At 42.3% G+C, this 25,647-nt stretch overlaps 1 protein-coding gene across 1 annotated transcript in view; it reads left to right on the top strand.

Annotated features, from left to right (window-relative positions):
• ULK4 (unc-51 like kinase 4) overlaps window positions 1-25,647 on the top strand; it is a 497,317-nt gene that overhangs the window by 119,624 nt on the left and 352,046 nt on the right. The window contains 2 exon segments of the mRNA XM_029071432.2: window positions 5,865-6,026; window positions 22,044-22,226. Of these exon segments, the coding sequence (XP_028927265.1) occupies window positions 5,865-6,026; window positions 22,044-22,226 (345 nt within the window).

The raw sequence follows: 25,647 nt of genomic DNA on the forward strand, positions 1-25,647 counted from the left end.
GCAAGTCAGTTAACCTCTCTGTGCCTCGGTTACCTCATCTGAAAAATAGGGATAAAGAATGTTAGCTCTGTGTGGGATTTGGACTGTGTCCAACCTAATTAGCTTACATCTATCCCAGTGCTTAGTACAGTACCTGACATATAGTAAGCCCTTAACAAATAGCATTAAAAAAAAATAGGTGCATAGAAAATACTCTTGCTATTAGTGATGATGGTGATGAAAACAGGAGGAAAATATTTAGCTTTTAAACTTAAGGATTCTTCTTAGACATACTTTAGGGTAGATAACCTGGAACTTATACCTGTGATTAGAATAAAATCTGTTGAGAGCAGGAAGTTTTCAAGTTTTCTGAGTGCCTTGCACAGTATTTTGCACCGCAAATCGACAGTATGAATACAGGGTGGACTGACTACTGGTCAGTTCTCTGACCTTTTCATATATGATGTCAGCAACCTACTTTCCTCCATTCTCCCAAAAGATGCAGTGTGTAAGCCTGAAGACATCACAGTCAATTTCCTAAATCTATAGCGGGAGTTAATGTCAAGTGAGTGCAGGGGGAGGATATGGCCAGAAGGTGGAGGAGGCCAGCTCACCCTGTTCAAATGGATTGTTATTTACTGTTGCCACAGTCAAACAGCTCTGAACTCTGCTACTATCTCATTTGGAAGTATTCTAGGGCACCCCCCAGTTTGAGAAACGCTGCTCTTGATGGATTAAAAGAGAAGTGATTGGAATTCACCTGATGATTTCTAATCCAGTGGTGACTGTTGTCTGGAGCCTTATTCAGCTGGCCATGTGCCCTGAAGTGGGAATTCAGAGTGCTGTACAGTATCATGCTGGGGTGCACATGGTAAATAAATATATAAAAGTATATATATATAGTATTTGTTGAGCACTTACTATGTGCCAGCCACTGAACTAAGCACTGGGGCGAATACCAGCAAATCGGGTTGGACACAGTCCCTGTCTCACATGGGGCTCACAGTCTCGATCCCCATTTTACACATGAGGTAACTGAGGCACAGAGAAATGAAGTGACTTGCCCAAGATCTGTTAAACACTGAGGGAGAGGAGGAGACAAGAGGATTACCTGTCCATGTACCTTTTGAAACTAAAGTCAAACCCCAAAATAACATAAAATTCCCACTTTTGTTCTATTAAAAGTCTATGGGAGATCACTTCTTCCAACATAGAAATTCCAATGGAATGGCACTCAGTTTAGGGCAGGCCAATCTGTCAGTCAGAGGTGTTTATTCATTTTATCTGGATTTTTTAAAAATTTCAGTCCATGACTTCTCCACTCCTCAAGAACATCCCAGTGTTTTCCCATCCATGTCTGCGTCAGATGGAAACTCCTTACCTTTAGCTGTAAAGCTACTAAATCAGCGCACACCCTCCTACCTTACCTCACTGAGTTCTTGCTACAACTCAGCCCACACACTTTGTTCCTCTATCATTAATCAAACAATAAATACCAATGATTGAACAGTCATGTGCAGAGCACTGTGCTGAGTGCTTGGGAGAGTACGGTCCAATAGAGATGATAGGGATGGTTCCTGGTCACAAGGAGTTTACAGTCTAGAGGAGGCAGACGTAAAAATAAATTGCAGGTAGGGAAGTGGCAGAGCATAAGGTAGGTAGTAAGTGCTGTGGGGGGTGGGTTAAATATCAATAGATCAGTTGTATTTATTGAGCTCTCTCTGTGTGCAGAACCTTGTACTAAGTGCTTTGGAGAGTACAATATAGCAGACGGTAGACACGATATCAAGTGCCGAATGAGAGCTGTTGCGGGAGGTAAGGCTAATAGGAAAAATTAGGGCTTAATCAGGGAAGCCTTTCTGGAGTAGGTGTGATTTTAGAATGGTTTTGAAGGTGGGGAAAGTGGTTGGCTATGAAGGGTGAGGGAATTCCAGGTCCGAGGGAGGATGCAGGCTAGGGTTCTGCCTCGAGACACAAAAGATCAAGGTACACCGAGTAGGTCTGCATTAGAAGAGTGAAATGTGCAGGCTAGTTTGTAGATCAGTGAGTAAGATAGAAGGAGAGATGGATGTTTTAAAGTTGATGATAAGGGTTCTGTTTGATGTAGAGATGGATAGTCCACCAGTGGAGGTTCTTGAGGCATGTGGAGAAATGTGAACTCATTCTATCACTTTTTCTTCCATACCTGAAGGGGAAGCAGTTGACATTGTCGTTCAATTAATGTCTGAGTGCCTGAAAAAACTTGTGCATTAGTAACATTATAATAATAATAATGTTGGCATTTGTTAAGCGCTTACTATGTGCCGAGCACTGTTCTAAGCACTGGGGTGGACACAGGGGAATCAGGTTGTCCCACGTGGGGCTCACAGTCTTAATCCTCATTTTACAGATGAGGTCACTGAGGCACCGAGAAGTTAAGTGACTTACCCGAAGTCACACAGCTGACAAGTGGCCGAGCTGGGGTTCGAACCCATGACCTCTGACTCCAAAGCCCGTGCTCTTTCCACTGAGCCACGCTGCTTCATTGTATACATGCTGCTACATTGTACACACCTACTGTACATGTAAAGGTGCCCTTTGCTGCTCTGTTTGCTACTTGCAGGGAAGATCAGAAGCCTCTGCTGTAGAGTGTTTTTATGTAATTTATTTTTCCAGAAAATGTTTTATTCCAAGTGTGGTGTCTTGGAGGCATCATAGGACTGAGAGTCAGGGGACCTAGGCTCCTACTGCATGATCTCAAGTAAAATCATCACTCTTGGCTCTCAGTTCCATAAACCATAATGTGAGGAATATACCACCTCCCTCTCCCTCTATTATAGGGCTTTTGTGAAGATAAAATGAGGCATTTAATGTTAATTTGGTAAAATACAATATTAAAATTACAGCATAATTATATTAATTATACTCTTAACTACCTCTTGCTCCACCTTTTCCCATTCAACTTTCTACTCTCACCCATTGTCCCTCTCACCCATTGTCATTGAATTTTAGTACTGGTTAAAATGCACTAATTAAATAGAATAAGGTTGGTTTTGTGTGTTTTTTAGCAGCCTACTCTTTTCAGCCAGCAAGGGCATTTTCAGCCATTTCATATAACCCGGTTAGGAAACAAAGTAATAGGAAAAACAATAAAAAAATCTGTCAAAAAGTATAGAATGTGTTGTTTGTAAAGATCTGTTGCTACTCTTAGCTTCATAAAATGCTTTGCCATTCTTTGCAGGGAAGAAGGAGGGTGAATTGATGAAAGATAAAATGGCAAACCATAGGTGTTCTAATGGCACAGCGCTGGTGGTCATCTTTAAACCCCCATGTATTTGCATTTGCATTTGCAATCGGCATCACAGATTTAAAATGATAGCTATAGCCATTTAAACCTTTCTCCTCTTATCTTCTCTTGCCCAGTCCTGTTATATTTCAGTGAGCTGATGTTCTGGCATCTTAGTGTCAGGGCTTAGCTGGGACTGGGAGAGATGCCACTGTATTAGGTGCACTGTATTAGGTGCCGGTATCTCTCCCCCTCTTCACCCTGGAATAAACTTTCTCTTGGCTGCAAAGCTGAAGTTGTGTGGTGGGTGGGTATGGGAGGTGTTTGAAGAGAAGAAACTCCCCTCCAGGACCATGTTCCCTAGTAACAGTTCTTAGATTGACTGTCCTTCTCCTTTGGGGTAAAGTGAGAATCAATCGGTCATACTTATTAAGCGCTTACCTTCAGTCAGTCGTATTTTTATTGAGTGGTTACTGTGTGCAGAGCATGGTACTAAGCGGTTGCGAGAGTGCAGTACAAGAGAGTTGGCAGCAGGTTCCCTGACCATAGTGAACTGACAGTGTAGCGGGGAGACAGGCATTAGAATAAATAAATGAATTATGGATATGTACATAAGTGCTGTGTGACTGAGGGAGGAATGAATAATGGGTGCAAAGTCAAGTGCAAAGGTGACGCAGAAGAGGTTGGAGGAAGAGAAAATAAAGGCTTAGTCAGGGAAAACCTCTTGGAGGCGACGGGCCTTCTATAAGACTTTGAAGTTGGGGAGAGTGATGGCCGGTTGGATATGAAGAAGGAAGGGTGTTCTAGACCGGAGGTAGGACGTGAGTGAGAGGTCAGCGGCGATTGATGATGATTGATGACAATTGATGATTACTGAAGAGGATAACCTGTGGTGGTTTTGAACCCATTTTGGTGTAAATTTATACCTTAGAGATCTGAGGCTCTGCCCAAAGTTTGGGCCATAGCCCTGCTAAACCCTAGCCCAAATGAAATTCTACTTAATGTTATTGGTTTTAAGTATCAAATGGGTCTAAAATTAAACAGTGTCTAGAACCCATATTCAGCTACTAGAATTAGTTCCATCTACTGGCCGTTGATTTTTGTCTTAATACGGAATATTTTTGGATTCACATTCAATGTTGTCTTTTGTTGTTTGCTTTATGCCATTTAATTACCACTCTTTTATTTTATATTAAAGGCGAATATAGTGGGCCCCAAAATAAATTATAATTATGATACGTCTTAAGCGCTTACATTGTGCCATGCCCTGTACTAAGTGCTGGGATAGGTGCGTGAAGCAGAGAAGCAGCGTGGCTCAGTGAAAAGAGCACGGGCTCGGGAGTCAGAGTTCATGGGTTCGAATTCTGGCTCTGCCATTTGTCAGCTGTGTGACTGTGGGCAAGTCCCTTCACTTCTCTGTGCCTCAGTTACCTCATCTATAAAATGGAGATTAAGACTGTGAGCCTCATGTGGGACAACCTGATTACCCTGTATCTACCCCAGCGCTTAGAACAGTGCTCTGCACATAATAAGCACTTAACAAATACCAACATTATTATTATTATTATGAGATCATAAGGTTGGACAGAGTCCCTGTCCCATTACCAGGGCTCAAGGTATAAGTAGAAGGGAGTAGGATTTAATCCCCATTTTATCCCCATTTTACAGATGAAGAAACAGGCACAGAGAAGTTGTGACATGCCCTAGGTCACACAGCAGGCAGGTGGCAGAGCAGAATTTGAACCCAGGTCCTTTGGCTCCCCAACCTGTGCTCTTTCCACTTGCTGCTTGATTATAATGTAGTAGGCGCTTATCATTTGGGGCTAAAGCTAAGAAGGTATGAATGCCTTTGGTAGCAGGGATCCCCTCATCTCTTGAAGAGGACTCACTCTGGAGAGGTACTCGGGTCTGAGGTATCTGCAGGAACCCCGAGGTGACTTGTTCTGATCCTGGGGGCCAGTATTCAGCGAAGTCCACCGGTCAAATACAGTGAAGTGGTAATTTACTAAGAAGGATTGGGAAGACCTGAAAAGTGAGTGCAACTTAGCATCAGAAAGAAGCTCAGGCCTTGGATAATTGAACTCAAAGTCAGAAATCATTGTCTCCGGCTCCCTGGAAACCTCAGCGTTATTAAAGAGATGCTGCTCTTGTCCCTTCCTCCAGGGAGAGTTCTGCTGGCACTGCAGATTGTCTTCAACATGGTATTTTGGTTACTGCCTTTTTCCTAATGGATTGCGAAAGTAAAATAAATCTCCCTACAATTTGTTTTGTTTTGAAGTTATTCTAAACTAGCGATCACAAAGCGAATTTTATCCTTGTTCATTTTTGTGTATGTATTTATTTTGATGGTTTTTCCATTTTGTGCTTATTTTGTGTCAGAAGTTTAAAATTCTTTAATGAAGACATAGCCCTGGTCAGGGTTTAAGGAAGTACAATACTCCTTCGGTGTATTGATGTCAGCATGTTTAAAAGGAATAAGAGACCTCTAAATTATATCAGGGCTCATTCAATTGTATGACTGGCCATGAGATTTTTTGGGGTCAAATCATGAAGGAGAATAGTCAGTGTATTTTTAATGTAAAATAATTTGTCTTGATTTTTTTTTTCCTTCTATCTCTAGGAAGAACGGGTGGTGAATCACATGGCAGCAAAAATTATTGAGAATGTCTGCACAACAACCTCCTCCACTGTACAGGGCTTTATTTCAGGAGAAATTGGACCAACTCTGTGGTACCTGTTCACTCATTCCACCGTAGATTCACTGAGAATAACGGCTATATCGGTAAGCTTAAACCAAATGAATTATGTAATTGTACATTAAAATCAGGCCTTCACGATGCCGGTTTTATAACTGAAGTTAATTGGGGTTAGGGTATTTAGATCACAATGGAAGAGAGATATTATTTAAATGATTTAAAGGCAAAAGGGTATATAGAGCATGCAGCCTCTTCCACATGCTCCTGGTGGACAGGGAATGTGTTTGCTAAGTCTGTTATATTGTACTCTCCCAAGTGCTTATTACAGTGCTTGGCACACAGTAAATGCTCAGTAGATGTCACTGATTGCCGAACAATAGTGTCTCAAAAGTTCTGAATAGAATTCTATTTGTTCTCTATGCCATTTTTTTCCTTATGTTTCCATTTGTCTGTCTTCCTTGTCCTTTGGTTTGAGGGTTGATCTCTTATTTTGGGTTTACCAGGAAGTCTGAATGAGTTTCATGGTATAATTTTGTGTTCCTCACATTTTCAAATGTGTGCATTTCATAAATGTGTTTAAGGCTCTGACATGCTAGGGCGCTGGCCACTTGAGATCCCCTTTTTGTGACCACAGAACAATAAATCTAATCCTGAATCCAAGAAAATACTCCATTTTTGATATTTTTACCTAAAAAGATAAAATCTGGCGTTGCCATCTACTTTGGCTAGCAGTGTTAGAGCCAAGAATGCATTTTCAAAAAAACTATTCCTGTGGTTGGAACATGCAGCATGCTGTGAAAATTCCTGTGGCATCGGGTTCCCGCGCAGGGATTTCTGGGCTTTTGAGACTTCAAATGCAGTGTAGGGTTCATGAAGGTGGGGTTTCCTGGGATTAGTGACATCGTTGACCCTAGAGAGTATTCATTCTTTTGCCTCGTAGCTTGTGTTTGTGCAGAAATCAGGTGAGCCTATTTTCAGCATGATTCACGCTCTCCCATCCCTTCCATTGGTGCTCCCACAATCCTTTTTTACTCAGTGCCCTTGTGGAAGCACCACTGGAAGGGGTGGGAGAGTGCAGATAGTGCTTTGTAACCCCTCAGGCACCTTTTATTCATTTCTTCACATCCATTTTCTATCCTGACATCTTTGAGACTGGACCAAGACTCCTCCGTAGTATATAGTGGGAGACTGTTTCTATCCCGTTGCCCCAAGGCTCGGTCTTTATTGAAGACATAGCCATTGCCCCAAGGCTCAGTGTAGCAGTGAAATGCCACTCCCCTTTTCCTGGTAGAAAAGAAAAGACTGACTCACCTCATCTGGGCTCATTTTCAATTACTGGACGTGATCACCCTGGTATGAATTTCTTCCTGGATGAACATGATGCTGAGTAAGGAGGCTTTGCAGTTAGAGGACTCCCTTGGAATTGGTGACATTGATATGGTGTGAGGGTGGTGCTAATGACCGTAGTGGTGGCTTGTAGTTACTTTATAGAGTTAAGTGACAGAGGCTCACTCATAAGGGAAATAAGCCATTTTCTAGGAGCATCTCCTTCCAGAACCTGTCTTTAAGGATATGAAGTTAAACTAGGGTTTTCAGATTTTGGAACAGAACAGATTTTGCCCGGTTTGTTTTTAGCATGTGGGAACGTCGACATCACGATTTCTCTGAACTCTTTGCAGAGCTAAGTAGAAGCTGTGGCTTGGAATATCACAAAAACAAAATTCTTTCTGCGGATTCAGGCTTACTCATTTTTACCAAAGCTTGCCCACAGTGGGTATAGAGGTATTTGAGTATCACAGAAGCTCAGGAACCGATTCTCTTTGAGCTTGAGGGGACTGAGTCAAGTTGGGTTCTTAGGCAAGAGATCGATCAAGTATTTCTCTGACCACTTAACTGTGTGCAAAGTGTTGTACTATACGCTTGGGAGACTACAGTACAATAGAGTTAGTGGGCATGATCCGTGACCTCAAGGAGCTTATAGTCTAGTGTAAGTCTATGCCATTGTTTGCTCCCTGAGAAGGACTGAACAAACAACGGGTATAACTTTGCAGAGTCTCTCAAAACCAGAGCCCAGCCTGCTTAAGTCTCCCCAGACAACAAGATGCAGCCAGAGAGAGCTCCTCTGTGGTATCCAGTAGACTGACCATTTCAGCTGAACTGAGTCCAACTATATTCCCCTTTGGGCACCAGAAAGACTTAAGGAAATAGGCTCTGCTTAACTTCACGAAGCCTGGGGAGACCTGGAAGGAAACATCCAGATTCCGGTGACTTGTCAGAGCTAGAAATAACCCAAGAAAGTTGGAACTTAACCCCTATTTTGTACCGTAAAATCAGCCCCACTTGGTTAATTCTCCCTGTACTGCCTTTCTGCCGATGCAGTCCCAGTATAAGGTTCAGGAGAGCTCCTCAAGGTTCTCTCGAGGAGGAATTGATTTCCTCTGGGTCTGTCTCTGGTCCAGTTGGTCTTAAGTCAGGAGAATTTGCAGTAGACTCACCTCATCTCAACTTTGACTGGAGGCAGACAGGAATGGCCAAACCACGCAACCAAAAGACAGTTGAGTTAAGCGTTGTAGATATTGGGGAGATTCAGCTCAGGCTTCAGGAGAGAGCCACATTTTTGCAGAAGCGTTCATTTTCTCACTCTGGTATATGGCTTAAATTTTACTCCTGGAATGAAATTACAGAGGTTCAAGTAATTCATTAGAGTATGCATACGGCTCCCTTTAATTCTATATCCTATTATATTTTATTCTAGTCCCCTCATTTTAAATGCTTTAATCTTAATTAGAACTTCTAAATTGGGGCATAATTGTGTAGGTGATAACTTATATGTTCTTTGAAAATGCACCCTACTAGTCATTATTGATCCAGTTTTTTGCTACCCATGGCAGATTTACGTACCTACGGTATCCGAAAAGTAGTGACAACTTTGGGAATTACACCTCAGAGTTTCAGTGACTATTTTCCTCTGGGGAAATTTGAAATTGTTTCCTGAAGGAGAATTGGCAGTTGAGTCTTGGTGTAATGGAAAACTTCAAAATATTATTTCATAGAAGTAATTCTGTAGTAACGATGATGATGTTGATAATGGTATTTGTTAAAGCACTTATTATGCCTCAAACACTGTGTTAAGTAATGGTGTAGCAACAAGATATAGTGGATAGAGTAAGGGCCTGGGAGTCAGAAGGTCATGGCTTCTAATCCTATTCTTCCACTTTGCTGTGTGACCTTGGACAAGTCACTTCACTTCTCTGTGTCTCAGTTACCTTATCTGTAAAAACCAGGATTGAGACTGTGAGCCCCAAATGGGACAGGGAGTGTATTCAATGCGATTTGCTTGTGTATCCACCCCAGCTCTTAGTATAATGCCTGGCACATAGTAAGTGCTTAACAAATACCATTATTATTATTATTGTTACAATAATTAAGTTGGACACTGTCCCTGTCCCACACGGGACTTGCAGTCTTTAAGTGGGAGGGACAACAGGTAGGGAATCCTCATTTACAGATGAGGAAACTGAGGCAGGTGGAAGTTAAGTGACTTGCCTAAGGTCATACAGCAGTGTGACCTAGAAAGGCAGTGTGTCCTAGTGGAAAGAGCACAGGCCTGGGAGTCAGAAAGATGTAGTTTCTAATCCTGGATCTGCCACTTGTCTGCTGTGTGACCTTAGGCAGGTCACTTAACTTCTCTGTGTCTCATTTACCGCATCTGTAAAATGGAGATTGAGACTGGGAACCCCATTTGGGACGTGGACTTTGTCCAACCCGAGTAGCTTGTATCTACTCCAGTGCTTAGTATGGTGCCTATCATATAGTAAGTGCTTAGTAAATACCATAAAAATAACAAAAAATAAAAACATAGATCAATGGCAGAGCTAGGATTAGAATCCAGGTCCTCTGACTCCCCGGGCTGGGATATTTCCACTGTTTTATTTAGCAATTTTATATAGATAGATAACTCTCAACATCAGCCCAATCTCTTATTTGTATCCCTTCCTGCTTTCAGGACATTTCCACATCGTTGAGCTTTTAGCTCAAGACTGTAAACTTGTTGTGGAAGGGAACGTGTCTACCACCTCTCTTGTACTGCACTCTCCCAAGTGCTTAGTATAGTGCTCTGCATGTAGAAAGTGCTCAATAAATACTATTAATTGAATATGTCAAAAACTAGAACTCCTCATCTTGCCCTTAAACCTACCTCTCCCAACTCTCCTGTTACCATCGACAACACTTTCATCCTCTCTGTCACTAAACTGGCAGTCTTGGCATCAACTCTAAATCCTATATGTCTCTCTTCCTCCCCCATTCAGTCTGTTTCTGTAGCCCGTTGGTTTTTCCTCCATAATATCGCCCCTTCCTCTTCACCCTTATGGTCAGCAGCCACCCTGAATGAAGCGCTTGTCATTTTACTGCTGTCCAAGCCTCCAGCCCCCTCTTGAGTTAATCCTATAAAGAGATGTTTGGATCATCTACCTAAAAACTGCTTAGAAGGCATCATCACTCCCTTGTCAAAAACTCATTTCTCATCCCACAAAAACACCTATCCACATGTTTTGGGACTCTTTCCCAACTTGCGCATCATCCCAGCTCATACTCTTCGTCTCCCTAAGCCAATCTTTCGATTATTCCTTGCTTGGCGCTCCCATCTCTAACTCACTGCTCATAATAATAATAATAATGATAATAATAACGTTGGTATTTGTTAAACGCTTACTGTGTGTGAGTACTGTTCTAAGCGCTGGGGTAGATACAGGGTAAGCAGGTTGTCCCACGTGAGGCTCACAGTTTATCCCCATTTTACAGATGAGGTAACTGAGGCACTGAGAAGTTAAATCACTTGCCCCAAAGTCACACAGCTGACAGGTAGTGGAGCTGGGATTAGAACCCATGACCCCTGACTCCTAAGCCCGTGCTCTTTCCACTGAGCCACGCTGCTTCTCTGCTCATGCAGTGATGGAGCAATTCCACCCATCCCCAACTCTTGGCCTCTTCAAAATTCTCCAAAAAAGCAACCTCCTCCAAGAGGTGTGCCCTGATTACATCCTTCTAACTACTACCTCTTAGCCCCTTTAGGTCAACACTGCACTTAATGCCCTCACAGCCATCTGTAGTACTTCTGTGTGTATACACACATACCCATAAATACGCACTGACCCTACTGTATTTAAAACCACACACTCATTCACAGATCTATATTTCCATTCTCCTTTTCTTCCTTTCTATAGTTATTTTGTGTTTGTATCCCCAGCTAAATTATAAACCCTTTGAAGGTAGTGGTTTTACCTTCTAAATGTATTGTTCTCAAGTGCTTAGGATAGTGTTCTGTGCAGTAGACACTCAATATATTTTATTGATTAGTGAATCACTACCTGTCTGGAGATTACCCCTTTAGTTTCCTTTAACACGCATGTGTATCTAATTCATTAAATTGCCTACTTTTGTTTATCATTGATCTTTTCAAGCTTTTACACTCATATCTACTATATGCTTGCAAGTTATAAGATTACAAGCTCTTTGAGAGAAGGGATCTTGCAGGGACCTTATGTTGAGAAACAGGGTGGTCTAATGGAAAGAGCACTGGCCTGGAAGTCAGAGAACCTGGGTTCTATTCCCAGTTCCGCCTCTTGTCTCCTGTGTGACATTAGGCAAGTCAGTTAACTTCTCTCGGCCTCAGTTTCCTCATTTGCAAAATGGGGTTTCACTATCAGCTCTTCCTCCTTCTTAAACTGTAAGCCTCATGTGGGACCTGATGATCTTGTATCTTCCCCAGTTCTTAGGACAGTGCTTGACACAAAGCAAGCATTTAAATACCGCAATTATCATTATCATTTTATTTTTAATCAGTGTTCGTAAGTACAGTACTCTGTTCACAGAAGGCACTTCATAAATACTGAAGATGATGCTGACTGTTCATTTTTTGAATTAGGGACCGTGTTTTCTATTTGTTCTGCTAACATGAGTGCGAGCAAGTCTTAATGGATGACAATTGAAGTGGTGAATTTTTTTCTCTTAGTTATATTTTTGATGGCCTGGTTGGTATTATCCCCTATCAAAGATTCTATGATCCGCAGCAAAGAAAATACCGGGAAGCTACTTTTCAATCCTGTCTCTTTGGTTCAGGGAAAGGACATCCATGTGCATTCTCACCTCTCACTTGTGCCTTTGAAGATTTACCTCTGAAAAATGGCATTTTTTTTTTCTTTATAGGGTAATAGAATCTCCTGTTTTCCTTTCTGAAGGTAGATAAAGATTTTCCTCTAAAAGGGGGACTTAAAACTCAAAAGCAATCACTGAATTACAAATGTGTGACACATGATTGTGTCTTTCCTCCAGAAATTTTCTCAGCAATATATGAAAGGGATGGATGCTCCCTGTAAAATAGGATGAACAGATATATAGCTTAGCTGCTTGAAGTAAATTTAATGGGCCCAAACCAGTCCTTCTTAATGCTCCTTCCATGTGAATAGATTTTTAGAGTCTTCCGGAGAAGATAAATTTACCTGGAGGATGAGAAATACTCTGGCAGAAAAGGAATCAAAAAGAGGTCTGTTCAAACACCTTCTTGATGGCTCACATGATCTCAGAAGATGATCTCAATACTAAATTTGCATCTGTTTCTTTATGTGGAGAAACCTATTCATGGCTTTTAGCCCTGGACAAATACATCTAGTAGCTCTGACCTAATTTTGGAGTAATTGCCAGGTTACAAGATGGGCATTAGGCTTTCTTGGGTTGGTGATTTGTGAATTAAATGCAGGAGAAACATCTGGGAACCCAATTCCAGGACCATGGGACTTACTGGCATTCAAATCATAGACTAGCCATAGTTCTCAGAGTAAGTAATTTTTGTTCCCACTGAGTTATTATATTGATCACGATTCAACTTCAGAAGGCTCAGCGATGCACTCACTGGTGCTGAGGAAGGGAGCATAGCTTCCCTGTATATTCTCTTCGATTTTGTGCTTGATGCAGGCAAACCCCTGCTTCAAGCACAAAAAGCTTCAGGCTTTATGCTCCCCGTCTATGCTCTCTAGTGATACAGCCGATCGGGACCACATTTCCCCTGCTGACAGCAGCCTGGCTGGAGACCACTGGGCTGCCAGGGGGTTCAGAGTAGCCTCAAGGGATCTGCAGGGTCACAGGGTCCACACCGCGAGGCACTGGATTGGGGTGGGCGGTGCCTCATGCCTGCTGTATCTAGGCATCTGCTGTGCTGGAGATGCCTAGCCCTGTACTAAATCCCAAATGGGATAGTATGGAATGCCCCTCTCCTGCATGTGTGTAGATGGGTAGGATGCACCACTATTATTTCATTATAATAGCGATGATGTTGACGGTAATGATATAAGCTTTATGTGCAAAACTTTGAGTTAAGTACTGGGGTCTATACAAGATAGATTAGAAACAGTTTCTGACTCACATGGAGCTCACAGTCTAAGAGGAAGGAGACCAAGTATTCAATTCCCATTTTACAGACAAGGAAAGTGAAGTATGCAATCTAAGTGCCTTGACCAAAAGTCATACAGTAGGCAAGTAGCAGAGCTGGGACTAGAACCCAGGTCTTCTGATTCCCAGTCCCACACCCTTCCCAGTGGGCCACAGTGCTTACTTTGCTCTGCTTTCCCGCACCCCACCCCTAGAGAGTTCTTTTTAGTTGATAGGTCATCTGTACAGTCTACAGCTTTGTTGATTCTTTGAGGAGAAGCAACAGAAATGATGTTATTTGCCAAGCACTGACCTAGGGACTTGGGAACATATATGTAAAAGACGTAATAAATCCCTGTCCTTTCATTCATTCATTCAATCGTATTTATTGAGCACTTACTGTATGCAGAGCACTATACTAAGTGCTTAGAAAGTACAATACAGCAATAAGGAGAGACAATCCCTGCCCACAATGGGCTCACAGTCCAGAAGGGGAGAGACAGACATCAATTCAAGTAAAACGGGCATCAATATAAAGAGAAAGAACTATAGGCATATACATATGTACGTAAGTGCCGTGGGGTGGGGAGAGTGGGGAAGAGCAAGGGGAGCGAGTCATGGTGACACAGAAGGGAGTGGAAACTGAGGAAAAGTGGGGCTTAGTTTGGGAAGGCCTCTTGGAGGAGGTGCGCATTCAGTAGGGTTTTGAAGGGGGGAAGAGTGATTGGCAAATTTGAGGAGGGAAGATGTTCCAGGCCAGAGATAGGATGTGGGTCAGGGGTCGGCGACAAGACAGGCGAGATGGAGGCACAGTGAGGTTAGCACCAGTGGAGTGGAGTGTGCTGGCTGGGTTGTAGGGGGAGAGAAGAGACGTGAAGTAGGAGAAGGCAAGGAGATGAAAAGCTTTAAAATCAATAGTGAGTCGTTTTTGTTTGATATGGAGGTTGATAGACAACCACTGGAGATTTTGGAGGAGGGGGGTGACATGCCCTGAATGTTTCTGTAGAAAGATAACCCAGACAGCAGAGCCAAGTATGGACTGAAGTGGGGAGAGGCAGGAGGTTGGGAGGTCAGAAAGGAGGCTGATGCAGTAATCTAGGTGGGATAGGATGAGTGATTGTATGAACATGGAAGCGGTTTGGGTGGAGACGAAAGGGAGGACCTTGGTGATGGTGAGACCAACTGGATTGGTGACGGATTGAATTGTGGGTTGAATGAGAGAGTGGAGTCAAGGATGACACCAAGGTTAAGGGGCTTGTGAGACGGGAAGGATGATGGTGCACTCTATTGAGATGGGAAAGTTTGGAAGAGGACAGGGTTTTGGAGGGAAGATAAGGACCTCTGTTTTGGACATGTTGAGTTTGAGGTGGGGGAGAGCATCCAAGTCCTGAAGGCACATGGTCCTGAAGGCACATGTCCTTGCGAAGTATACAATCTAATGAGGAAGTCAAGTGGACATAAACTGCTAAACAGACAGTAAAAGCAGTATGAGCGAAGACCAGTTAAAAACAAAAACAATCAATTAAGCAATGTGGCCTAGTGGAAAAAAGCACAGGACTGGGAGTCAGGAGACCTGGGTTCTAATCCCAGCTCCTTCACTTGCCTGCTCTGTTACTGTAAGCAAGTCTGCACCTCAGTTTCCTCATCTGTAACATGGGAATTAAATTCCTGTTCTCTCAGTCGGTTAGGACAGGGGCTATGTCTGATTTGATTGTATTTTATCTACTCCAGTGCTTTGTACAGTTCTTGGCACGTAGCATTTAACAAATACCACAATTATTCTGATTAATAAAACTTATGTAAACATTTGTGCTATGGTGATTAACTGGGGAGGGGAGGGTAAACTAGGAGTACCTCTTGGTAAAGGTTGAGACTTAAGGAGTGCTTTGAAGATGAGGAGGGAGATAAGATGGGAGGAAGTTTCATACAGAGGGACACTTGAATGCGGTGTTTCAGACACACAGGAGTTGTGAGCACAGACCTGTGAGAGAGGTGCATCTGAGGAACCTAGTGACTCCGCAGGGGAAGAGGAGACTCTGGTGTCTGATTCACTAGACAGACCAGCGACAGGTGACTGCACGTAGCTGACCTTAGGAGCATATTTGGAGCCAGATTTGACTTTGCCGAGCTGTTCAGTTGGGCATAGTCTCCGCCATTACCATTCCTTAAGCTATTCATTTTTGTTTTTACAGGCATGCCCCATGATATATGAGTATTGGTCCTTGAAAATGGGGTTCTACCACGGGGTATGTTTTCCCATAGATTTCGGTGTTATAACTTGGGATCCATTCCAGAAAGCTCTGGAAGAGTAATGCGAAAAACCCCTTTTTAAGCAGTATACTCTAATGATAAATTTCATTAATGATTCATTTAATCTTTATTAAAGCAATTCAGACAGTAACAGCACCATTGGAAATAAGTGAGGACCTGCACGATTGAGTCTTTCAGATAGTGGTAGAACGCGTTCTGCTTCTGGTTGTGCTAGTGGTTTTTCAAGTTCAGCGAAGAATTAGTCCAATTTATGTAGTAACTGTGGTATTTGTTAAGCACTTATTCCATGCCAAGCACTGCTGTAAGCAAGAATTAGTCCAGTTTGCGTAGTAACTGTGGTATTTGTTAAGCACTTATTCCATGCCAAGCACTGCTGTAAGCACCGGGGAAGATACAAGGTAATCAGGTCAGATGCAGTCCCTGCCCCACACAGGGCTCACAATCTGAATAGGAGAGGGAGCAGGGGGATTTCTCAATAACCTTCTTTTCATCTTAAAGCACTTTGTAGCAGGCTGACTCTAAACACGTTTGTGCACCTTCAAAACCTTCAAAATTATTGTCTTCAATAGTATTTATAACTCTGCTTTCTCAAAAATTGATGCAAGAGGTGGAACTCCCTACCTCTCCAACTCCCCAAGCATGTAATACAATGCCTTCCACACTGTAAAACACTCAATAAATACAATTGGTTGAATGAATATCTCCCTCTCTCTCCCCTCCCAGACATAGCATGCACCATAGGATGTTCCGCTTCTCCACTCAGTGCCATGTTTTAAGATCTTTCTTGTTGAGGGATGCGTGAAATGGTATTTCCCATTGCAGTAGCTAAATTGGGCAGAAGAGATTGGGGGAAAGATTAGCCGTTCTGTTTTTTCTGTATTTGAAATTAGTTGTTGGCATTGCTTCAGTGTTCGGTTTTGGAAACTTTAGATAGGAAAAATTCTGAGGCGCAGTACAATGGAACTAATGACAATCTATAGAAAAACCTTTGTTACATTAGCTATTTATTGACAGATATTATTTAGACCATTCTGTAAGCGCTCAAGAAATACAGTTGATAATTCATGAAGACAATGTATTTATTACTATATTATCTAATCAAATTAATTATCCTGATACCTTCCTGCTTTAGTAAATGTGAAGAGAATGATGACTTTGAGAATTTTTTGAGGTAATTCATTTGAGGGCTTTAGAAACATTTCAATTGTGATACCGTTTGAGAAATTTTGAGAGAATATAATTACCCTACTATTTCAGTTTGAGACAATATATGGGATTATTCCTATTTAATATTTCATACCAGTAGTCCAAAAAATAATGATTTTTTGGCCCCTTATTTGAGTAGCTACATTTGTTATGTTTTAAAGCTCTTTTCTTTGGGAGACTGTTTATACTAAATTCATTTTGGGAAGAATACTAAATTCTAGAATTGATATCAGCTAGAGGAGCCATTCTTCTTTGAGAAATTAATTTGGTTTTAGAACTGCTGGCCCATTGTTTTTGGGTTGCCAATTCCTACCTGGATTTTTTTGCCATAATTATATGATTTTCTATTGAGGAACAGTCTTGAGATTTGATACATTTTTTTTTTGATAATGAAATTACAAGCACTTAGGATATGGAGCCTTAAAAGCATGCTTTCAATTGCTCAAAAGTCCTCAACAGATTGTCTTTTGAGAGGTTATTTTCTATTAAATCTGAAGCCTCTACATGTTTTTCAAAATGGAAAAGTCTATGAGGCTTTCAAACAGTCTTCTAAAGAAGCAGCATTTTAGTCAACCCCAAAATGGCTTTGAATAGTCTGTTTATAAGTATTCCAGAGAAACCTTTCATCAAGTAGTTCCTCCAATTTAATTGGATGGGGATTTTATGTCAATAGAAAGTCAAGTTTTGCTGTGCCAGCTGCTCCAGGAATCTTTACAATGCTAATGAGACTGATTGTTTCTCTCTGTTCAAATCACTCCTAATTTATTTGAAAACTTTCTGATGGTATGATCTCCAGGGAATTCATTTATTTGTTTTTTTGTCTGTGGGTTCAAATAATCAAAGTTTCCCATTTTAATTCATTGAAAATTCCATTTTAAAAAGCTTTTGTAATTTCCTTCTCAAAGAAATTTACTGTAGGCTTATAGATTAATCAGTCTAGTTAATTATTTTAACCTGTCCCTGGAAAGTGTTGTTACTACTTCACTTCAGTAATTCCATTGTACCATTTTCATTTTTTGTTTCTAAGAACCTTTCTCCCATGTCTGTTTACACTTCCTCTTCAATCTGTCAACATGGTTTGTCTCTGACAAACCCTTTTGTTAAAAGCGTATGATCTGCAGGGAGATAGAACACCTCTCCAGGTCCCTTTTTGGCATTGGTTAGATAGCAAGAGACTAGAGTGATGTAAAAATCAATAAAATTGAACGGAAAATTAGCAAGTACTTAAACACAAACATCTAACTGAATTTATTGAACACCTTCTGGCTGTGCTTGCATGAGGCAAAACCCAAAACCCATGTTCTTCTATAGTTTAAATCTTGAATCTATATTTCTTTCTGTGGTATTCGTAAAGCACTTACTAGGTGCCAAGCACTGTACTCAGTGCCGTGGTAGGTACAAGCTAATCGGGTTATACATGGTCCACATCCCTCAAGGAGTTCACATCTTAACCCCCATTTTACAGTAGAAGTAGCTGAGGCATGCACAAGTTAAGTGACTTGGCCAAGGTCACGCAGCAGACAGGTGGCAGAGCTGGAATTAGAGCTGCCATCCTTCCAAATCCTAGGCCCACGCTCTAACCACTTCTAGTGGCCTAGTGGAAAAAGCGTGGGGCTAGAAGTCAGAGTATCTTGGCTCTAATCCTAGCTCCACCATGGGAAGGTCACTTAATGTTTTTGTGTCTGTTTCTTCACCTCAAAAATGGGAATTCCATACCTGTTTTCCCTCCTAAGACTGTGAGCCCTCTGTGAGCCCTGTGTTTGACCTGATTCTCTTGTATCTACGTCAGTGCTTAATTCAGTGCTTGGCATGTAGTGCTTAACAAATACTACAGTCATTATTACTGTTATTAGTTTTGGAAAAGAGACTTGACAGACAGCTAATATGGGGAATGTAAAAAGGGTAGAAGTAAGGAAAGAGCTAGATCTTGGTAAACCAGAAAATACTGTTGTGGGTACCATATCTACACTTTTGGTACATTAATTTTTTTTTTCAATTTTGGTTGGAGAAGGACCCTGGGAAGTTATCCAAGTTGACTGCAAACTCACAAGGGACTAGAAAACATGTGGACTGTTGCTATCCTCATGTAAATGAACTTTCCTCCCTAACAGGGGTGGGAAACCCTTTTGAAACTAAGATCCAAACAGAATCACATCTGTTAGCCGAAGCACAGCCATACTGTGGGATAAGAGTAGGGTACTTTCAAGCTCTCTAATCAGATTGGACCAGTGAATTGGAGCACAGCCAAGAAGGAACTACTCATCCCGGGAGGCAAAGGGATTGGGCTGCCAACAATTCTCAGCAGCCATTGGGGCTCTCTGGGAGGGACTTGCCTTCATTTTCAAGAGGAAAACTATGCCCACTCCTCTGGTGGAGCTGAGCCTTTATCACTGAGGACTTTGACTACAAAATCTCTCTCTTTCTCTCTCTCTCTCATTGCTTGTTGTTCTCTGAATTCTTTCCTGCCTGCCTAAGACCCTGTCAGAAGAATTCCATATGGTGAAGCAGCATGGCTTAGTGAAAAGAGCACCAGTCTGAGATTCAGAGGACCTGGATTCTAATTCTGGCTCTACCAATTTTTTGCTGGGTTAACCTGGGCAAGTCACTTAACTTCTCTGTGCCTCAGTTACCCCATCTGTAAAATGGGGATTGAATCTTACTCCCTCCTATTTAGACTGTGAACCTCATATGGGACAGGGATTGTGGCCAAAGTGATTAACTTGTTTTTACCCTAGTGCTTAGAACAGTGCATGGTACATAATAAGCTCTTAACAGGTACCACTATTACTATCATCATTATTATTATCATTGTTATTGCTCTCTCTCTGCTTAACCAGTATTTAAGGTAAATAGGCAAGGCTAAGTCATCAGGGTGAAGCTTTTTGGCTGAAGAATCACCTGTGGTGTCTTGCATGACGGGCAGGCCTACCAGTAATACTGAACTGAATCATAAGAACTGAATTTTAGGATATGTGTTTCTACCCCTTTTCAGAGTAAAAGTGCTGGAGTGCAGTGCACATGTGCCTTGAGAGGGAGGGAGGGAGGGACTTGATCCGAGCGCTAGGTAAGAAGCTTTTTTAATCAGGCAATTGATCTTGGCCTGTGTGGTTCTAAATTTCCATATGGATATACTTTATGCCTTCTTTCCAATTGGAATATAGATTAAACGTTGACTTTAGCCATTTTTCGATACAGGAACTATGTTAACTGTGATTCCCTGCGTGTTTTATAGAGTTTCCCCTCAAATTTTGGCCTGACTCCCTACCCGCTTTGTTCCTCTTGAGTGCCTTGTGCAGAAAGGTTCAGTAATGTAACTCTTTCTTCAGTGGGTGTTAACAAGGCAGTCCTAATGTCAGAAATCTTAGGGGAAGCAGCATGGCTCAGTGGAAAGAGCCTGGGCTTCGGAGTCAGAGGTCATGGGTTCGACTCCCGGCTCTGCCACTTGTCAGCTGTGTGACTGTGGGCAAGTCACAACTTCTCTGTGCCTCAGTTCCCTCATCTGTAAAATGGGGATTAACTGTGAGCCTCACCTGGGACAACCTGATTCCCCTGTATATACCCCAGTGCTTAGAACAGTGCTCTGCACATAGTAAGTGCTTAACAAATACCAACATAATTATTATTATTATTATTATTATTAAATCTTGTGATGGCTTCACATGTCACCTGGAACCCCCAAACCATCACCATTTTCTTATCCCAGCTCTCTCTGTCATGTCAGCTCATCCCTCTCCACCTCCCACCCCAAGCACTAAGCGGCAAAGTGAAGACAAAGGAGATGGCCGGAGTGGAGAGATGAGCTGGGACTGGCTTCTCTGCCCACAGCCACGTCTGCTCCCATCCTGACCTGCATAGGCCAAGTGAGCTATAATGACCTGGAATAAGTGGAAGGGATCTAGAGATCAAAGTCAATTTCTCTCTGGTGTTTTCTGTAACTCCTTAGTATTTACATTTATCTGTACCAAAGTGTATAGGTGAATAGTTGTATTTTTGTTTAGATATACATTTTTCATTGTGTCCTTATATGGTATTTATTGAGTGCTTCCTGTGAGCAGAGCACTCTACTAAGCACTTGGGAGAGTACAGTACTACAGAGTTGGTAGACATGTTCCCTGCCTTCAAAGAGATTACAGTCTGTGTGGATTTATATTCATTATGTCTTCTTTATTAGAATGTAAGACAGCAAAAATCATGTTTTCTCCTTCCTTTGCAGTGCCCCTCAGTGCACACAGCTGACACTTGATAAATTCTGTTGACTGAGAGATTATCATCCTGAGTACTGATTGTATTCCTTCAACACTCTTAGCTAAAGGGAAGAGTTGAGGAAAAAAAATCATTTCACTGCACATCCAACTCATGTCTCAACATGGTACGGTGGATGGGGATGAAACAGGCAGACATAGGGGAGCGCCTGCTGGGGCTAAGTCATCAGGGTGAGGCCTTTTGGTTGAAAAATCACCTGTGATGTCCTGCATGATGGGCAGGCCTACCAGCAATCCTGAAAAGAGCTGGCTGTCATGGTCAATGAAGATCACAGTGACTACCCAGGCTACTATCCTGGCCTCCCCATGCTCTTTGGTGCCACGCCACAGTGAAGGAACTATTCTCTGGTCATTTTGGCCATAAAGAGCCTTTTGTTTGTCAATTTTTTTTTAAGTGGTATTTGTTAAGTGCTTAATATGTACCAGGCACTGTACTAGGCACTAGGGTAGATACAAGCTAATCTGATTGGACACAGTCCCTGTCCCTCATAGGGTTTACAGTCTTAATCTTCATTTTACAGATGAGGTAACTGAGGTCCAGAGAAGTGAAGTGACTTGCCCAAGGTCACACAGCAGACAAGCGGCAGAGACAGGACTGGAACCCAGGTCCTTCTGAATCCCAGGTCCATGCTCTATCCACTAGACCACACTGCTTTGCAGATTCTTGCATGAACTTGTTAGCACGCTGCACCACTGCCTGCCTCCTCGCCTGTGGCTCCTATTGCCCCATTGAGAACAGTAGTGGGAGGGACAAGAGAGAGCATCACCATCATTGTAATCAACCTCATTCTGTACGTTCTCAGTCTGTATGAGGCTCCTCTGGGGTCTCCACTGGGAGATGCATCACACCATCATCTAGCAGAGCAGCGTATTTGACTGGGTGACCCTGCTTGTTGATTATAGCTTTACCTAACAAAAAACCTTGTCCTTTCCTTTCAGGCTTTATGCAGAATTACTCGCCATTCCCCTAGCGCTTTCCAGAACGTCATTGAAAAGGTGGGATTGCCTGCTTTAATCAATTCACTGGCATCTGCCATATGCAAAGTTCAGCAGTATCTGCTCACCTTGTTCACGGCTATGCTGTCACATGGAATTCATCTTCAGAGGCTCATTCAAGAAAAGGTTTGATGTATTTTTTTTTTTAAATCTACCTTAATTTTGCTCTTCTCCTCCAGGACTTTTTCCTACTAATTGCATGATAGTAAGATTCAGCAGCAGTAATTCAGAGAAGCAGCATAACCTAGTGGTAAGAGCACAGGTTTGGGACTCAGAGGTCCTGTGTTCTAATCCTGGCTGTGCCACTTGTCTGCTGTGTGACCTTGGACAAGCCACTTAATTTCTTTGGGCCTCAGTTACCTCATTTGTAAAAATGGGGATTAAGATTCTGAGTCCTATATGGGACAACCTGATTATCTTCTATCTACCCCAGACCTTAGTAGAGTGCTTGCCACAAAGTAAGTGCTTAACAAATACTGTAATTATTAATTATTATTATTGTTCATTCACCCCAATGTTTTAAACTTTAAATTAGTAGTTTCAAAGTTGCTGACTTTGGTGTCAAGCCAATCTTTGTAAAAACCACTGGAGTTATAAGGAAGGTATTTTCTTTCAAAGGTGCTAATCTACCCTAACCTGCATTCAAGAACAAGCTGTGCTCAATGCCTAGTAACTGGTCATGATTTCAGCCCATCGATGGCTGATTTGGTTGCCCAGCCAGGCAGTTTTTTGGATAAATTGGAGGAAATCTCATGCAGAAAGTTTTCGAAGCTTGTGCCCCTCATCTGTCAGCCACTGTCCAAGCCCACAGCAGTCCAGCTGCGTACTCCTTCTGTCACAGCAGGTGGGGCCCATTTTCAAAGAGACCAGCCCAGTTCTGTACTCAAGGACTACCCTTCTGTACTTGGGACCACCCTTTCCCCAGTACGCCACCCCATTCCTGTCAGCTGAGAGGTGGGCAGCTGTGGAAAGTGGGACCTTAGGGCTCTCTCAGGGCCATGGCCACCCTGTTTGAATGGCAGCTCCCAGGGGGGTCACTGCAGTGCCCAACAGGACCACACTAAGATTTCAGTGAAGGAGGAAGAGCTGCAGAAGAGTAACTGAAAGTATGATCTGAGGAGCCTTTCCTCCTCAGCTTCCCCCAGTGACTTCTCCCTCTAGACTGTAAGATTGTTCTGAGCAGGGAACGTATCTACCGAAATCTTTTGTACTGTACTCTCCCAACTGCTTAGTTCAATGCTCCGCACACAGTAATTGCTCAAAAAATGCCATTGATATATTGATTGAAACATTCTGGGGCTTGCAACTACAATTACTAATTCCAAACCCAGTCCAAGATCAAGTAGTTTTAAGGGTTCTGGCTCTATTTCATTCAGCTCTATTTAGTTAACAAATTGGTTGCACTGCAGCGACTTTAGCTCTGGGTGTGGGGGCAGAAACAACTCTGCCGTCAGCACAGTAATGTACTAAACATTTGGGAGAGTACAGTAGAGAAGTTGACAGAATCCCCACCCTCAAGGAATTTACAATCTAGAGAGGAAGAACAGACTAGAATTGCATCCAGGCTATTGAGGGAAGTGGAATCAGCTGCTCTAATGGCATGCTAAAGTGGCAGGAGTGTCAGCAAACTACAACAAGAGAAAACCCCTTCAGTAGCAGCTATACAGAATGAGAGTTGTCAAACAGGATGATAAATGCAGCCTTATTTGTGTTACCCTAAGCTTTGCAATCCAGCAGGCAAAAGGGCAAACTGTCAGCAGTCTTCTAAGTAGACATTTCCCTGCAGTAAGGGCTTAATTGGGAGAATCTCTTCCAGGATGGGCAAGAGATTTCTCATGTCCAAACTTGTTTATGCCCTGCACTGGGTAGTGTACCTATTCCTTGAGTTCCCACAGTGAGTATTCATGCATTACTTCCTCCCAGTGGATATAGCTGAACAAATTAGCCAGGCCCAGGATGGGTCAGGACCACTGGAGAGCATGATAATAATAAAATAATAAATAATAATGATGGCATTTGTAAAGCGCTTACTCTGTGCGAATCACTGTTCTAAGTGCTGGGGAGGATACAAGATGATCAGGTTGTCCTACGTGGGGCTCACGGTCTTAATCCCCATTTTACAGATGAGGTAACTGAGGCCCAGAGAAGTTAGGTGACTTGCCCAAGGTCACACAGCTGATAAGCAGCGGTGCCAGGATTAGAACTCATGATCTCTGACTCCCAAGCCCGTGCAGTTTCCACTGAGCCACGCTGCTTCTCTGATAGAACTTGGGGACTCATTTACAAAACAGTTCTTTCTCTTAAGGGGCCCCCAAATTTCTTAGTGCAGAACGACAGAGGTTGGATTGATTTCTGAACCTTGGTTATAAAGTTGGCAGCTGCTTCCTAACTTCTGGGGGATCTGTAACTTTTGGAGCTGCCAGAGCTGGGGATCCACAGATGATTCCTGTTGGGAAGGATCATTAGGAAAGACTCCACAGGACCAGGATGTTACAGGATGTAAATACATTTGCCCAGCTAATTTCAAAACTAGTTCATATTAAGAAAAATAGCACTCTTGTGAAATGATGGCCTCTTCAGTGTTTATAAAAATACCCTGGTTTTTATCTCTGAAAGACAAATATACAGTGTCAGTAATATAGAGCACTGTGAGTGTATATCTTTCAATTTAACCAGCAGTATCTTGGCTGAGAATGTATTAAATGAATGGTCACAACCCTATCATTGCCCACTATGTAACTCAAGCTTTTTCTAACTCTTGAGCCATACCATAGCATAGCTTTATAGGCAAAGGAAAAGGACCTCTGAGACCAAACTATAAAATTTGTCTTTTTTCCCCTCACCTCTCTTGCTCTCTCTCTCTTTTTTTTTTTTAAGTCAGCAAACCACAGTGAGTTATTTTTAGAGGTTGTTGAAAGATGTGGCTTGTGAACTGGGCTATTTATCTGAAGAATCATGCTGAATTGCAAATCTGCCCCGTGATTATGGTAACCAAGCATTTAAGTGAAAGTGATCCTTTTCATTGACTCTACCTTGATTGAAAAACCCTCTGGCAAGTGATCTACAGAAGGACAACATCACTTTCTTAAAAATGATCCCCCCCCCCCTTGATTACATGAATGAGAAAACCCTGCATAATGGGGACATTCCAGTGTTTTTTTTTCCCTTGGGCCTTCATCTCCTCCTTTTTGCCAGGGTGCATCCCTTTGAGTACATGTAACTCTATCTACCACTGTTGCTAGTGTGCCCAAGGAAACAGCATTTCATTACAGGGAAGTTTTACACTTAAACTAGTATGACTTTCATTCAGCCACTGGCATACCTCAGAGTTTGTGTTATTCTATATAACTGAACAAGGGAAAAGTGAGGAAATGAAGGTATTAAAGGGAATGGAAAGGCTAGCAAAGACTGGGAATAGGAGAACAATATTTCTTAGGTGGGTAATTGGTTCTCTAATTCTGAACATCTGTTACCTTGGGAGTATCTTTCTGAGACACATTGTTCTCCTATCCCCAGAGTATCTAATGTTAAGCATTATTTCAAGTTT

The sequence above is a fragment of the Ornithorhynchus anatinus genome, chromosome 8 (genome assembly GCF_004115215.2).
Source record: "Ornithorhynchus anatinus isolate Pmale09 chromosome 8, mOrnAna1.pri.v4, whole genome shotgun sequence".
NCBI lineage: Eukaryota > Metazoa > Chordata > Mammalia > Monotremata > Ornithorhynchidae > Ornithorhynchus > Ornithorhynchus anatinus.